At 39.0% G+C, this 16684-nt stretch overlaps 1 protein-coding gene across 23 annotated transcripts in view; it reads right to left on the bottom strand.

The window, feature by feature from the left end:
- Positions 1-3643: 3643 nt before the first annotated feature.
- Positions 3644-16684, bottom strand: part of RAB27A (RAB27A, member RAS oncogene family) — an 82585-nt gene continuing 69544 nt past the window's right edge. For all 23 annotated transcript variants that reach the window (XM_081510265.1, XM_081510259.1, XM_081510258.1 and 20 more), the window contains 2 exons: positions 14570-14693; positions 3644-5938 (listed from right to left, as the gene is read on the bottom strand). In XM_081510265.1, coding sequence (XP_081366391.1) covers positions 5740-5938; positions 14570-14693 — 323 coding nt within the window. In that variant the 3' untranslated portion in view covers positions 3644-5739. The remainder of the gene's footprint in view (positions 5939-14569; positions 14694-16684) is intronic.

The following is a 16684-nucleotide window of genomic DNA, read 5'->3' as shown; positions in this document are numbered from 1 at the left end:
CCAACAGATTGAGCTGAAATCTTGGAAATACTATTTCTTTTCATTTAGCTTGCTTGAGACATGATTCTTGAACATGAAGGTAGATGTCTTTCACCTTACTGAAAAATTCTCAGCTATTTTCTTTTCATGTATTTCCTCTTCCTCCATTTTCTCCCATTTCTCCTTCTAGAATTCCTATTACACATACGTTGGAGCCCTAATACTTCCTCTCTCTCGCTCTCTTAACCTCTCTTGTACCTTATCTCTCTCTGCTGAATTCTATGTAATTTCCTCCAGTCTATCTTCTAGTTTACCCATTCTCTTTCAGACTTGCCATTTAACCTCTAACCATTACATTTTGAATGCCAGTGGCTACATTTTCCATACATGGAAGTCTTTTTCTAAATTCAAACCAGTCTTGTATCTTTAATAAAGTCTTCTTTTCCCAGACATTTCAATTCCTTTTATGTTTGTAATTATTTTACGATCTCCATCTGGTAAGCATATTATTTGAAGTTCTTAAGTGCCTTATTGCTGGATTTTGGTTCATTGGCCCTTGGTCATGTTTGGGGCTGAAGCTGGTGGGGAAGGAACAGGTTTTCATTTTAAATAGTGAGCTCATCCTTAGTAGGTGTTTCCTGTAAAAATTCTGTAAATTCTGGGTGGAAATATTCCCTCTGAAGAGATTCTATTTGCTTCTCCCAAGTAATCCAGAGGTATTGCCAATCACAAATTATTTTAGGTTAGTTTATGTTCATTTTTTGGCTTAAACATTTCCAGGAAAAGAGAAAAATAAAAAACAGAAGAGGAGTAATGTAAACTTGAATCTTAAACCTGTGTAAAAGCACACTTATGGTTATAAATTCGCAGGGGAGATTAAGACATAGACCAGGACCTGGCTTTGAGTGTGTTTGGGGTTAGGAGGCCCTCCATTCCAGCGTCTTACCTCCAAGGAATCCAAAGTTTTATCTCATGATGGCATGTAGCCATTAAAGCTGAGCACCTTGATTACTGATCCTGCAAAATCCAAACCAAAAGCAAACCACATCCAGTATCAGTTTGTTACAAAATCCCACTGTTGTTGCTGATGTTGTTGTCTGTTTTTTGGAGGAAGAGGGATGGTCTCTAGGTATTATCCTTACTTTCTTAAGAGATCAATAGTTCATTTAAAAAATACATTCATTATATTTTATCCAGCATTATCAAGTGTTTTATATTAGAAGAGTTTTCTAGTTCTAAACTCATCCATCTTGCCAAAAATAGAAGACCTGGAAATACTATATAGAGTTTTCCAGGTTATAAAAAGCCAAACAAAGCATTCTTTATTGTGCAAAAATAAACAAATGGGGACTAATCAAACATATAAGCTTTTGCATAGCAAAGGAAATCATAAAACAAAAAGACAACCTATAAAATGGGAGAAAATACTAGTAAACAATGTGACTAACAAGGGATTAATTTTCAAAATATACAGACAGCTCCTACAACTCAATATAAAAAAAAAAGCAATCAAAAAATGGACAGAAGATCAGAATAGACATTTCTCTAAAGAAGACAGGCATATGAAAAGATGCTCAACATCACTAATCATTAGAGAAATGCAAATCAGAACTACAATGACATATCACCTCACACCAGTCAGAATGGCTATCATCTAAAAGCCTACAAATAATAAATGCTGGGGAGAGGGTGGAGAAAAAAGAATCTTTCAACATGGTTGGTGGGAAAGTAAATCTGTGCAGCCACTATGGAAAACAGTATGGAGATTTCCTTTAAAAACTAAAAATAGAATTATCATATGATTCAGCAATCCCACTCCTGGGCATATATGGAAAAGACAAAAACTAATTTGAAAAGATACTTGCAATCCACTGCTCATAGCAGCATTATTTGCAACAGTCAAGACATAGAAGCAGCCTGTCCCCATTGACAGATATATGAATAAAGATGTGCGATACATATATATATATATATATATATATATATATATATATATACGCAATGGAATATTACTTGGCCATAAAAAGAATGAAATAATGCCATTTGCAGCAACATGGATGGACCTAGATATTATCATACTAAAGAAATTAAGTCAGGCAGAGAAAGATAAATACTAGATGATATGTGTTAAATATGGAATCTAAGAAACAGTACAAATGAATTTATTGATAAATCAGAAACAGACTCACAGACATAGGAAACAAACTTATGGTTACTGAAGGGGAAAGGAGGAAGAAGGAAGGAGGAATATATTAGGAGTATGGGATTAACAAATACACACACTACTGTATATAAAGTAAACAAGGCCCTCCCTACTATATAGCACAGGGAACTATATTCAATAGCTTGCAATAACCTATAGTGGAAGAGAATCTGAAAAAGAATATACACATGTGTGTTATATATTAATATATACATATATAATGTATATATAATGTTAGCAAAGAATTACTTTGCCAAAACAGATTGTAAATCAACTACAGTTCAGTTTTTAAAAACTCCTAATTGGGAATTTCCTGTACTGTCCAGTGGTTAGGGCTCCACACTTCCACTGCAGGGGGCAAGGGTTTGATCCCTGATCAGGGAACTAAGATCCTGCATGCCACTTGGAACAGCCAAAAAAAAAAAAAAAAAACCCCAAAAAGTCCATATTGAACATTTCTTCAATGGGTCGTTAGCTATCTTAACATCAACTTCAAAAGATCAGAGTATACTTCTCAGAGTTCCTAATTTCTCATAATAAACCAATATGGGCTTAATATATGAGAACCTTTCTAAACATTTTGAAGTCTTGGACTCTTACTTTTTTTTTTTGTTTTCTTTTACTTTGAAAACTCTTTCATCTGACTCTGCTGCATCTAAAGTCCTTTATTCAGTCCAATAGCCATTTGAGTACCTACCACGTACCAGGCCTTTTCCAGGTAGCAGCAACACAGTTTTGAAGAAAACTTCCCACATCCCTGTCCTCATGGAGCTTATATCTTAGTGGATAGAGACAAACATACAAAGATATTGAGTGGTGGTAAGTGACATGTACAAAAACAGAGCAGAATAACAAGGCAGCAGGGGACAATTTGCTAGGGGCCATGAGAGGGAGTGACTGCTATCTTATAGAAGGTGATCAGCAAAGTCCTTTTGGACAACATGACATTTGAATTGTCCTACAGGGTGGGAGAGGGAGCCATGTAAATATATGGAAGACAAGCATTCCAGGCAGAGGGAACAGCAGATATTCCAGGAACACACTTTACTGCTCTAGGGAGGCCAGTATGCTCACAGAGGAGTGAGTGAGGCAGACAGGGTGGCAGGACATAAGGTCAGAGAGTCCATCTCCCCGTATTCCGTCCTTATCCAGTTAAGTACTACACCCTCCCCAATGCTTCTTGCATCCATCTCTCAGCCCTAGTGTTAGTTCAAGCCCTTACCATCCTTGCTTTGTTCACCTGACAACAGCTGGCACAACACTTCATGCACTGTAGGTGCTCCATCAGTGTTTGATGATGACATGTGTGAGTTACCTTCTCTAGAACATGTTATCTTGGCTGGTCCCTCATCAAGTACCTAATGGAATTTGTGTCTCTGAATGTGCTTTCCTTTAGCATTACATCCTCAGGGTTGAAACTTTCTTGTAAAGGGAAATGAAATTATTATGTTCACACACAAATGACAGATTAAACCACGTTTTTATTATAAGCTTAACTGGCACAAAATTCACTTTTACACAAGCCTATAAATAGAAAAATACATTGACACACAAAAAAAGTTTATGTTGGTGCTTCAAAGTAGGTTTAAACACGTGATTTCCAAAGAGAATCCAGGTTATTGATGTCAATAACTAAAAATGGCTCTTGGGTGTGCACTGTATCATGCATATGTCTCATTGTGTATTATGTTTAAGGCCAGTAAAATCTGTATGAATTGCTTGTTTGGTTCCTGATAGGCTGACACAATACAGATATTGTTTTCTTTTTCACTATACAAATAAATCATATAAAATGTTCCCTGGTACATAGCTATAAACTTGTTTCCTCCACTTAAGTCTTACAGCAATTTTACAAGGCACTGCTTATGATGAGGACCCTGTCTTTGAAATATCTGGATCTTTTATCACTAGGGTACACAATTTAAATGCATAGGACTCAGTGACTTCTTAGTATTTTAAAAAGTCTAAATTTTAAGGATAGATCTTAGAAAGCACAACTAAGTTTCTTAAGCAGATGGTGGGAGGGCAGTGGCAAAAAAAAAAAAACAGGACAGATGGTCCATAAAAAGTCGTTTGAAAATTATCATGTACAAGTAGTTAGTTTTCATCATAGTTGTATTTTTCTACTTACAGTTATGCCATCACAAGATACATTTATTTTTATTCTTTATTTAAATTATAATGAGTGGTATTTCTTCCTAAATAGCCATTAAGTTCTTTGGAAATTTTAATCTACTTAAACTACTTTAATAAATAAGAATTTTCCCCTTTGATTTTTATAAACAACTGCCATGAAGCATATTTTGAAACACACCTTTAGTTTGGTAAAAAAGACACTTTGGCAGTGTGGAAGAGTACATGACCATGGCAAGATCCAGCAAGTATAGTAAATACCCATGCTCTCAGTGAAAACTACAGGCTATAGAATATTTTGTTTTTCTATTTTGAGACAGAATAATAATGTAATTGCTTAAATACAAACATCCATCTTCCACCAAACAGTATAAACAGACATGTTATGTAATTATAAACTAATTCCTTCAATTCCACCTGTATAAAAATAAAACAAGTTTCAAAGATCAACAAGATAGAGCCTGATGGGGGAAAAAGATGATGAGTCATTCATAAGCTAATTGAAACTGCAGCCTGAGGATGCCAGACCAACATTATAAATATAAAGAAAAAGAAGCTAAATATTTGCTTATCACAAATAACTTCAGCATAAGCACCAGCTATGCTCAGATATGGCCAGCACATAGGCCAAGTACAAATGCACAGATCACTGTGAACTAAAGGCATAAAAATTGAATTCCCTGACCCTTCAGTCAACTTTTCAGAGCAAAGGGAATCGAGCAGGGAGCCAGAAGTCCCCACTTTAGTCGCTTACACAACACTAAACCACCCTAGCCCTTACTCTCAAGCCCCTTCCCACCAAAAATAGTCACAGTGAGCATGAAATTGATCAATCCAGTTTATCCAGGGCCTATAGATATGGCCAATCATTTGTCCTATATTCATTTTAAACAGAATGCTTATATAAATTATACTTAAGACTTTGAACCATCATTTGTGTATATTCTTATTTAACATTCAAATTGTTTAGATGACATTTTAGAAAGTCCCCTGTGGTGCAAGAAGGATCTTAAATTTGCGTTAAAGACTGATATTACATCTAAGATCTTAAAGGTGAGACTCTGGGCCTATCTATGGTAAAGCAGGGATGGTATCTTCAGTCATTCTACATAATAAATGCACTGTTCTGTGGCTACAAAATCCTGAATCCTTGAACGATCTACTGCCATGGGGCTAATGTTTCATAAGGCACTTTTGGCTATGTGGGATATTTTGCTGAATATCTCTCAGGCTGAATCTTAAAGAATATTTACAAAGCTGCAGCAAAGTAATTTTAAAACGGGATGCTTTACTGATAGGTTTAATTGGGATGGTGAGAAGCAGTTTGTACGCAAGGCCTGTTCGTCTCTCTCTGAGCCATGTATCACCACAGGGAAGGTCACAGACATGGGCCCCTTGAATGGCTGTTCAGCTCACTAGCCCCTTCAACAGCCACATGACCCCTTCTCCTTTTCTTCATTCAGCTGATCTGCAGACGTGTGACCGTTGGAACGCACCACGCCTTCGGGAATCCAGGACTTGTCCACACACCGTTCCATTCGCTTCATTATCAGGTCCAGGAGCGTCTCAATCGCTTGGTTTATGTTTGTCCCATTGGCAGCACTAGTTTCAAAGTAGGGGACTCTGAAAGACAGCAACAACCTGGGTTACAGCATGTGGAGGGAAAGGTCAGTGACCTTTGCCCTTGATAATTCAACTTAGAAAATCATAAGAATATAAATATATAAGGCAAGAAAGGCATTTTACCACATTGAAAAGTAAAAAAATAACTGACACTGCATTCCTAACAGAGATGTAAAACTTCTGGGAGTTTTTATCCCCATGTCACAGGTGATGAAACTATAGCTCAGGAAGATGAAGTAACGTGCCCAATTTCATAATGCTAGAAAGGAGTGGAACCAGGATTTGAATCCACAGCTGTTTGAGTGTAACCAACTCAACCATAGGCTCTACTGGTTCCAAATTTACATAATGTTGTATGAAGTTCTCCAAAACAGAGAACTCTCACTTGCCGTCAATGGGGGGAAAAAATACAAGCCAACATGAGACATCAGAGGTCTCTGGCTGTGTTCGTCAAGGGCTTGGACACTTGTCAGCTCCAGGCGGTATTCCTGGACCACACCTGAATTCTATAGCACTTGAGGGTTCCTCAAGCATATCAATCTTAAGCATGTTTATTTTGTTATCCCAGGACCTGAGATTAGGTATAATTCTTTAGTAACTCACAAAGGATCATTTCAAAACTATAAGGTTATTTTTTCACATGTTCTTAAGACATCATCAGTCTTCTTGCAGTGGTCACCCTTCATACTTGGTCTTTGCAAGGGGATTAATCAATTACCTGCCAAATTCTTCCTCCTTAATAAAGTCATGAAAATAATGATATAATTATATTTTCTTCAAACTGTTGACTTCATTCCCACCACTTAGTAAGGAGTCTAACCAAAAAATACTCTTAGATGTAAAAACTACAAAAGAAAGTTGTTTTAGCCCCTTTAGGAGTCCTGCAATTGAATTCAGTAAAATATTCCTTACATTTATAGATACTTTAACATCCACCTCTATTACTCTTCCTGAAGAATGTCTTTGTTTTCCTGTGTTCTCATAGCACATTAACACTACATCAATGACTCTGATTACAATTCTGGTAGTTCTTTCATTACTTTCTGACTAGGAGCAGCTTCCACAGGAGAGCTTTAACAGAATTGTTTTAACCTTCTTAGTGCTTTGACAGATATTTTCAGAACTGTTCTGCTTCCTAAGAAGCACAGTAGGGGTACATGTGGAGGCATGGAAGGTTACCTCTATTACAATTCCTCAAGATGCTGCCTTATTATCTGCTTGCTTCCTATAGGAACTAACAGGCCTTCCAACTGGACTCTATATTCTCTCCTGTTGGAGTGTAGCTCATAAAAACTGCTTGAGGAACCATCACTTGATTTGAGCATTTATCCATCTATCTGTGAGGTCTGATGGACACAGTTGTTCCACTGATTCTACCATGCCCATGTTCATATCCCTTCATATGCTGACTCTAAAATACCTTAATCAGGTGCTTCCCTCGTGGTCCAGTGGCTAAGAATCTCCCTGCCAAGACAGGGGACATGGGTTCAATTCCTGATCCAAGAGGATCCCGCATGCCAAGGAGCAACTAAGCCCATGTGCCACAACTACTTAAACCCTGATGCCCTAGAACCTGTGTGCTCAACAAGAGAAGCCACCACAATGAGAAGCCCGTGCACCACAACCAGAGAGTAGCCCCCACTCACTGCATCTGGAGAAAGCCTGTGTACAGCACCAAAGACCCAGCACAGCCATAAATAAATAAAGCTTTTTAAAAATAAAGTAAAATATCTTAATCAGAGAAGGTCTCACTGGGCAAATTATATCATCTTAGTGATTTTTAAATCTCTTGCCTGGCTATCTCTTCGGTTACTGTCAGTCTTTTTTTTTTTTTTTTTTTCCTACATCATCATCTGGTGCCTTATTCACAAAATGAAGGAAATGCGTTTTCCCCATCCCTCTGGTCACATGTAGTATTTCTCTACCAAGTGTGAAGAAGACATTCTTTGTGGAAACTCAATAAACACTTATTTATCAACTATCTATGTTATGGAGTTAAGTTCCAGGGACACTTTTTGATGCTGCCATTTTTACATGAACTGAATTTTAGATTAAGAATTCTCAAAATTTAAATACTTAGATTTTCTCCATTGTGCTCTTTCTCAGTTACACCCAAGGAGAATCATTTAATGTCTAAGAATATTGCTTATACTTAAGGAGAAGGCTTGATCATTCTATTACCATTCAGAAAGCTATTGTTTCATGAAAAAGCAACTGAAAAAATCTTCAGACTAATTATTCAGAGTCTTCTAAGCAACTGAGGTAATGCGGTTTTTATTCCTATCGGAATAAATGAATTCTAGAGATTACTCCTCACCACCCTCACCTCTTTGAACTGCCAGACAAAAAGTAAACTGAATGAGATGGATAGCAAAGACCCTGAATTAAGACTTTCTTTCCATCATAAAATGATGTCTCTGGGAATTCCCTGGCAGTCCAGTGGTTAGGACTCTGTGCTTTCACTGCTGAGAGCGTGAGTTCAATCCCTGATCATGGGGACTAAAATCCTGCAAGCTATGTGGTGTGACCAAACAAACAAAAAAATGATGCCCTGTGCTCACATTTGAAACTTGGACTGCTCAGCATGTCCTAAGGGCATAGAAGTTCTAGTATAGAGTCAGTCATATTTTTATGCCCATATCTTCTTGATGTTCACTTTTAGAAGGTACTTGGGCTACTTTATCCGAACAGTTCTCTGAATCTGTAAAGAGGTACAACAGTGCTTCATGGGGTCTTAATAAATAAGCAATAAGATAATACAGGTAAAGGGCTTAACACAAGCTTAGCGTCCGGCAAGTGCTCAATCAATGTTCACCCAATGGGATTCTCTTCTTCTCTAAAAATAATGTTCTGCTTTTCCTAAAACTTTTCAGGCAAAAATTTAGTAATCTTAGCTTAAATTCAAGTGGATCAACTGCCCTACTTTCAAGCATAGAGACAGGTGTATTGTTCCTTCTTGCCACAGGATGGTGCTAGTGCAGAACAACTAGGGAGCAGTTCGTCAACCCTTCAGAAAAAATCCTGTGCAGCTAACTGATACCAATCCATAAATGCGCACTAAATGGATTTTGCAACACTTGCAGAACACCAATTTTGATGTACTTTTAATAAATAGATAAATCACAAGTTTTTAAATTTAAGAAAATGAGGGAGACATGATCATTTGCAGTTTTTCACCGAGATACCTATATCCAGCTCATGTCATAGTTTAGGATCCAATTTTTAGGTGTTTTCTCTTCTCTTACTTATCTCTACAAAACTAGAATATTCCAGATCCCAGTTAGAGGTTCCCAGGAATGAAAAGGAAGCTTTTGGTGATTCTGTGCAACGGTTTTAGATATTTGGCTCACATGTGTATCCACAAATTATGGAGGAATTTTTCACTAAAGTAAAAAGTGAGCCTCACTACTTTTTATAGCCTGTTGGCTGCTAAATGAACAAGCATTTAGAGGAAAGGGTGAGGCATAAGCTGTTTCACCCTGGGAGATAGTGCCAAATGAAATCCAGACCATCTTCTGAGTCCTGTGGGGCTCTGGAAATCAATCTTGTCTGTTTAGTTGCAGCTTATGTGTGTGATTTTAAAATGTGCCCAATGATAAGTCATTATTTATTCCCTGAATAAAGAGAAGATATCATCAAGTTTTCAAAGAATCAAAGTACCAGAGATCAAGCTATTCATACATTTCATCTAGTTCAGACTAGATGAAATACTGAGTGCTGCGTGCTGAGCTAAACTACTGGGAATCCCAGAGATGGCCTGTACTCACATTATTAATGTTGTAAATAAAAGTTTTTAACACACCCTCCATTCCAGAAACTCTTGAGCACCTTTCACATTATTAGCCAGTAGTCTCCAGTCTCCACGGTGGGGGGGTGGGGGTGGGGGAGGGGAGCTGTCTTCTATTTGCTGTCCCTAAGAATAGATCCTAAAAGTCCTCATCATCACAAGAAAAAAAAAAATTTGTAACTACAGGGGACTTCCCTTGCAGTATTGTGGTTAAGACTCCATGCTTCCACGGCAGGGTGTCCAGTTTCCACCCCTCGTCTGGAATCTAAGATCCCAAATGCCTTGAGGTTCAGCAAAAAAGAAAAAAAAAACAACTGTAATTACGCTGGTGATGGATGTTAACTAAACTTATTGTGGTGATCATTTCACAATATATACATAAATCAAATCATTAAGTAGTATACCTAAAACTAATACAATATTATATGACAGTTTTATCTCATTCTGTGAAAATTTACTGCTTATTTCTTTGCACAGCACATGTGATATACACACATTCAATTATCATACTTTCATCATATTCATTATGTCCTCTATTTCCCTTAACCCTAAATCAAGAACAAAAGGCTTATACTGACCAACAACTATCTTCTGTGAGTAAAGAAGAGGATAGAAGGACACTTAGATGCAATCATTGTCACTTACAATGAAGTCTTTGCCTATAAGCTTATGGCTCGTGCTCGCTTGGTAACAATCCATGTCCCTGCCCCATCTTATAGCACAGCTGATATCATTAACTGTGTAAGAGAAAAAATCCTCCTGGACTTAGCATGGATTTTCCAGTGATCAGTCAGTGAGCACATGTCCCTCCCCAAATGTGGCACAAGTAGACACCTGCTTCACATTCTGTTGCACCATCATTTTGTCCAGTTCTGTGGGCAAGGAAAATATCTGCAAGCATGCACAGCTCATGGTAACCTGACACCTACACGGGTGCTTCTCAAAGTGCTATCCTCAGTCACTAGTAGCAGCAACATCTAGGAACCAGCTAGAAATGTAAAATGTGGGGCTTCATCCCAGTCCCACTAAGTGAGAAGCTCAGTGGGACCCAGAGTTAAGGTGATACTGGGGCACACTTAAGTCTGAGATCTAATAGTACCATCTAAAAGAGGAATGTTGCCAATACGCTTTCTGCTTTTTCTTCTAACATATTTGTCACTGACTTCGCAGATATTTTTAAGTGTTTCAGCAACAATGTGAATATCATGGTTTTGACTGGCAGAAGTACAAATCTGAATAACCCTCTGTTTTACTCTCTTCTCTGATTTCATTGTCAATATTATTCAATATTGGAAAGCATTATTTTGTAGTTGTTCTAAAAAAGCTGGTTTATGGGCCACATTGCTTTGTTGTATTAGGAAGTGACCTAAGAGCTTCATGTTACAATTTAAACAAATGCTATAGCAAAAGAAAAGGGGGGGGGGAGGGGGGATTAGGGATGAAGGGATTCTTAGTCCACTACAAATAAATTTTCAAATATTCATCATCATGCATCCAATTCACCCTTTCTATTTTGGGCTGCTGCAAGAAGTCTTCATTCTCAAATTTACTTGTCCCAGCAGACACACATTTATATTCCTTATTTGCACAGCAGCATGTTTTTATTAGGTTTGCAAAGTTTTTCTGAGACATAGTCTTTCATTCTTAAATACATGTATATTTCAGAGAGCCACTTGTAAACCAATGATCCATTCTTATGAACTGAGGAGAGACAGTAAACACCACAAATTCATCAGATAATACACAAATGATATGAAGATATCCCATAAACTACTGTTCCCTGATTGTTAGCACACAGATGGATTAACCAACATCGTCTTTTAGTGCATGTGCAACCAATGAAAATACTACAATTATTAAAAATGAAAAAAAAATTTCTGTGAAAATAATCATTAAACTTAAATGGCAAATCTGTCCAATCCATGTGAACCCAATTTCTCCTTTACACCTTCCTCTGAAACTCCCAACAGCCTACAGAACTCTATTTTATGCTTCTTAAATCCTAAGGGAAGTCTGCTTCCATCCCTTCCCATCTTCAGTAACCTCCACTATCTTATCTGCTAATCTCTCCTCTGCTCATTTTAACTCGGTTCAGAAACTTGACACTGAACCTCTCTTATGAAATACTGCCCAGATCTTCTGAGCTGAGCACTGAGGACAGGCGGCCCCTTTTGTACCCGGAATCTCCATACCGTCAGAAGGTAGCGGCAGGCTCTCCAATACTGTGCGGGATGTGGAATCTTGGGAATGGGCACAGAGGAAACAAGCAAAGGGCAGGTAAAGCCCAGAGAGGGAATGAGTCAATCCAGACCCCCCACAACACTTGACAATATAATTGTTGGGTCTAGCTAACTTTCCTAGCTGCCCTATTTTCTTGTCTTTGCAAACACACTTCTCAAAAGCATGGTCTAGCTAGCTCCACAGCTTCCATTGCTTCATCACTTACTTCCTCCTCACCCCATTGCAACACAGCCCCCAGCTTCAACACTTCAGAATCCACCGTGGTATCTGATCCCTCTTTCCTTCCACTACTTTACAAAAGTGACTATCAAGATAGAAGTGGGCACATCAGGTGATCAGAATCGCCTGCAGGGCTTGGTCAGCCCCCACTTCAGAATCACCTCAGTCAGAGGTTCTCAAGCTCCCCTCCAAAAATCATATGGAGGGACTTCCCTGGTGGTTCAATGGCTAAGAATTTACCTGCCAGTGCAAGGGATGAGGGTTCAATCCCTGGTCTAAGAAGATAGCACACGCCACGGGGCAACTAAGCCCAAGCGCCACAACTACTGAAGCCCGTGAACCTAGAGCCCGTGCTCCCGGACAAGAGAGGACACCATAATGAGAAGCCTGTGCACCGCAACTAGAGAGTAGCTCCTACTTGCTGCAACTAGAGAAAGCCCACATGCTGCAATGAAGACACAGTGCAGCCAGAAATTAAATTAATTAAAAATAAATGAATAAATACATAAAAGTCAGTGGGGCCATTGCTTTAAAAAAAAAAATCACATAGAGAGCTTTTAAAAGACACCAATGCCCAGCCCCACTCTCTATCTGTGGTACCTTTATGATCTGTCAGTTTGTCTAGATTGAACAACACTTCCCAGAACTCCCTTTGCAGTTAAGGTGGACCACAGAGACATGCAGGGGAGATACCCAGGGCAGAAGTGAAGCAGCAGCCATTCTGCGGCTCTCACATTTTGTTGCTTATCTGCTGGCTCATCTCATTGGCACAAACCAGCAACCAGATCTGTCTCCTTTTCCACCTTCCCCTAGATCCTCCTTTAGCTTCTCCAGCTGCTGGGTCAGGTGTGTTTGTGTTTAGCTCTGTGCAAAGAGCATTGGCTTCTGTTGGACACCCACACCATCCAGGTCAGAAGCAACAGGGACTGACACAGCTTCAGTCCATGGTCATGGTCCCAGCTGGTTCTGGCTCTCCCCCACTTCAAATCCACCTTCCCTTCTGACTGCCCGTCCTGAGGGCTTCAGCATCAGACACACAGCAACCCTTCACAGGGCCTGCCCAGCAGCTCTCCACTCCATCCTACCCGTCACCCTAGACTGACCTGGGGAAGTACTCATAACAGCACTCCATGTTCAAAGGCCTTCAGCAACATCCTGAGCCCCTACAGATCAAGTCTACTCTTCTTCCCTAGTATTCAAATCTCTCCAGACTCTTGATTCCTTCCTGCCCAGTCAACCTATCCTTCCATTCCCTCTCCAGTGTGAACCCTATCCTTGATTGCTTTCTGAACTCCATCAACCCAAAAAAGAAAAAGGCAGGGTTCACATGATAAAAAGGCAAAGTCCCTCCTATAGCTTCCTTGGATTTGTCTAACAACAGAGGCTGCTAGGCAGTAATACTCTCTACACACAGTACACCACCCACACCACCCTTCTCTCTTCCTTTCTCTTTCTCCCTCGCTTCCCTTCCTTCTCTACCCTACTTGCTGTCTCCCACTAATAATAAGAGTAACTATTACATGCACATTTGCATTCTCATTATTTTGGAGGAACAAAGTATAGCACAAATTGCTTTGTAGTACTTTATTGAGCAGTAGCTGACCCCTTCTTTCATGTCCATTAATGCTGCTGCTACAATGATCCTACCCCCTGAGCTCAAGGAGGAAAACAGTATCTAGCTGACTCTCCACCACACAAATGGTGCTTCCCCAGTGGCTCAGTGGTAAAGAATCCTTGCAGTACAGGAGACACAGGTTCAATCTCTGGGTCCGGAAGATTCCCTGGAGGAGGTCATGGCCACTCAATCCAGTATCCTCGCCCCAGAGAATCCCACAGACAGAGGAGCCTTGAGGGCTACAATCCATGGGGCCTTCAAGTCAGACACGACTGAAGTGATTAAGCACATACCACAACAAAAACACAGCTTAAACCAAAGGAGATCTTCACACTCCTCCACCAGCATAGGTATTTCAAAGCCAATAAGGTCTTCTTGTATCCTGGAACTTGCCAAAGCAGAATATGGACTGGCTTTGAATTTTTCTCACTGAATAAAATATACAGAATTTCCTTATCCTGGGCATCTCATATCTGCATCTTGGAAGAGAGGCCTTACACAGTTAGGGTGTTTGCCCTTGAAGCTGTCTTTCTTCAAATATCAAGAGACTGAGAAAATGGTACTGAAGCACTGAATGAAGGCCCTCACCAAAGGCTTTTTCTATGGTTCCCAAATCATGTAATACTAATATGCAAACGAGGTGTTTGACACCTTCTCCCAAGGCCTACATCCCTCTCAGTTTTTTGCTTTTGCCCTTTTTGTTACCCATTCACGTGCAAATGCTTGCATCGGAAATTTGTGCTGTAGACTCCTCCCCCAAAATACTCACCCATATTTCTCTGCAAGTTCTCTGGCTTCTTCCTCTTTTACTACTCTTTGGTCTTCCAGATCACTCTTATTTCCACATAACACTATATCTGGGTTTTCACAATATGCATGCATTTGTAGCTGACCTATTAGTAGAAGAAGATAAGAAAATTTGTTATAGGTAAGTAATATAAGTCTATGATCAGGGGAGAATATATGCAAAACTGCTTTAAAACTGTAAATGGATATATAGATATAAGGAAGCTATAAAACTATATGGATGGCGTAGAGATGTAAAACTAACCCTGTCCTTATGCACATACTCCAGCTTATTTATATTGGAGAGGGATGGGAGAATTTGTTATCCCTCCAAAACTTACGTACACACACACACATACACATATACCACATAGCTGTCTTCTTTATGAAGATCATTTGAAAAAAAAAAAAAACACACTTGGAGGATTTCCTAATGCTTATGACTAACCTTAAAGCTCTGTTTTTCATATATTTTCTCTCCACAGCAGTGACATTTTTAAAATGAATTGTATTTCTATAAACCTATTTCTATCTGAAATATTTTTCACATTTTTCTATTATACTAAGGCAGAATCAATTTATCTAAAACAAACAAAATATAGGATCAAATAAAGACAGAAAACCCAGAATATATAGTCAATGATTCTGTCACCAGATCCAAGAAGCAGGAGACTACAATTCTTACCTATAGCTTCTATTTCTTTTCACATGAAAATCTGTTAGCAGGCATATTAACAGCAATTAAAGCATGGGAACTTCAACTAAGCTAAAGAGTTTAATCTCTCAAATAAGGAAAATAAGTCTTATTTCATACTCATCATGCCTCACAGTGAAATTAAAGTAACCCAAACTTGCACAATAAGACATCCTCAAAAATGTATGGCCTAATTTACTTTTTATCATGGTTAACCATTAGTTCCTCATTATCAAGTCATGTTCATTATATCTTATCATGAGAAAGTAAAGTCAGTTAGTATTTACCGAGCAATAACAGAGGCCTGATACTTGGTGCAGAATTTCAGGGCACTGACCTTTGCCCTCACGGGACTGAAGTGGGAAACAGGACCTATACAGGCAAGAGCAAACTGTACCATTTCCAACAGCCACATCCTTTCTATCCTCCAGGCTGTTATGCATGCTGTCCCCATACCCTGAATAACCAAACACAACCTTCCTTCAAGGACATACCCTACTTCCTTTACAACTTGCCTCTCAGTTACTTCTACTGTGAAACCTTTCTGGTCTCCAGAGAGGCTCAGTGCTCTGTTAACACCTTGTCTGTGCAGTGTCAAGGTTATGAAAATGAACTCGGGACCGAAGGTGTTTAAGGCTGAATCCTGGCTATGCCATTTACTAGCTGTGAGGCCTTGAGGAAGTTACATGGCCACTCTGTGCCTCCATTTCCCCATCTTTAAATGAAGACAATGACAGCATTTACTTCATAGGGGTAAGGTAAAGATTAAATGAGTTAATTCAGTGAGTCTTCAGGTAAGGTCCATGGACCAGCAGCCTAACCATCACCTGTGAACTTGCTAGAAATGCAAATTCTCAGGTACCACACCAGATCTACTGAAGCAGGAAGGCTGGGTTTGAGGTCTGGAATCTATTTTAACAAGTTCTCTGGGGGGATCTAGATGCATGCTCACACTTGAAAATCATTATGGTAATGCAATAAAGCATTTAGAGGTGTTGTGTATTACCAGTAATCCAGTAATAATGTTTAATAGTATTTATTTTGAGGAGTCTGGGAAGTATGATAATTGATCATTTTTCTTTTTTCCTATCTTTTCTACAAAGGTTGTGAATTACTTATACAAAATATAAATTTATGAATTCTTTTAAAATATCTCACCAAAAAAAAAGCACATATATAAATAACTATAGCTCGATATGGTATGTGATAAGGATCATGTGTAAGTAGTACAAAACATAATAGGAGGCTTAACTCCAATTGAGAGGAATAAAATTGACATGCACACCCCACTGGCTCAGATGGTAAAGAATCTGCCTGCAATGTGGGAGACCTGGGTTCAATCCCTGGGTTGGGAAGATCCCCTGGAAGAGGGTATGGCAATCCACTCCAGTATTCTTGCCTAGA

This window comes from Giraffa tippelskirchi, chromosome 7, assembly GCF_054371585.1.
Source record: "Giraffa tippelskirchi isolate mGirTip1 chromosome 7, T2T-mGirTip1v1.2.pri, whole genome shotgun sequence".
Classification (NCBI taxonomy): domain Eukaryota; kingdom Metazoa; phylum Chordata; class Mammalia; order Artiodactyla; family Giraffidae; genus Giraffa; species Giraffa tippelskirchi.
Note: the sequence above shows the minus strand (reverse complement) of the source record. Positions and strands in the feature narration are given on the sequence as shown.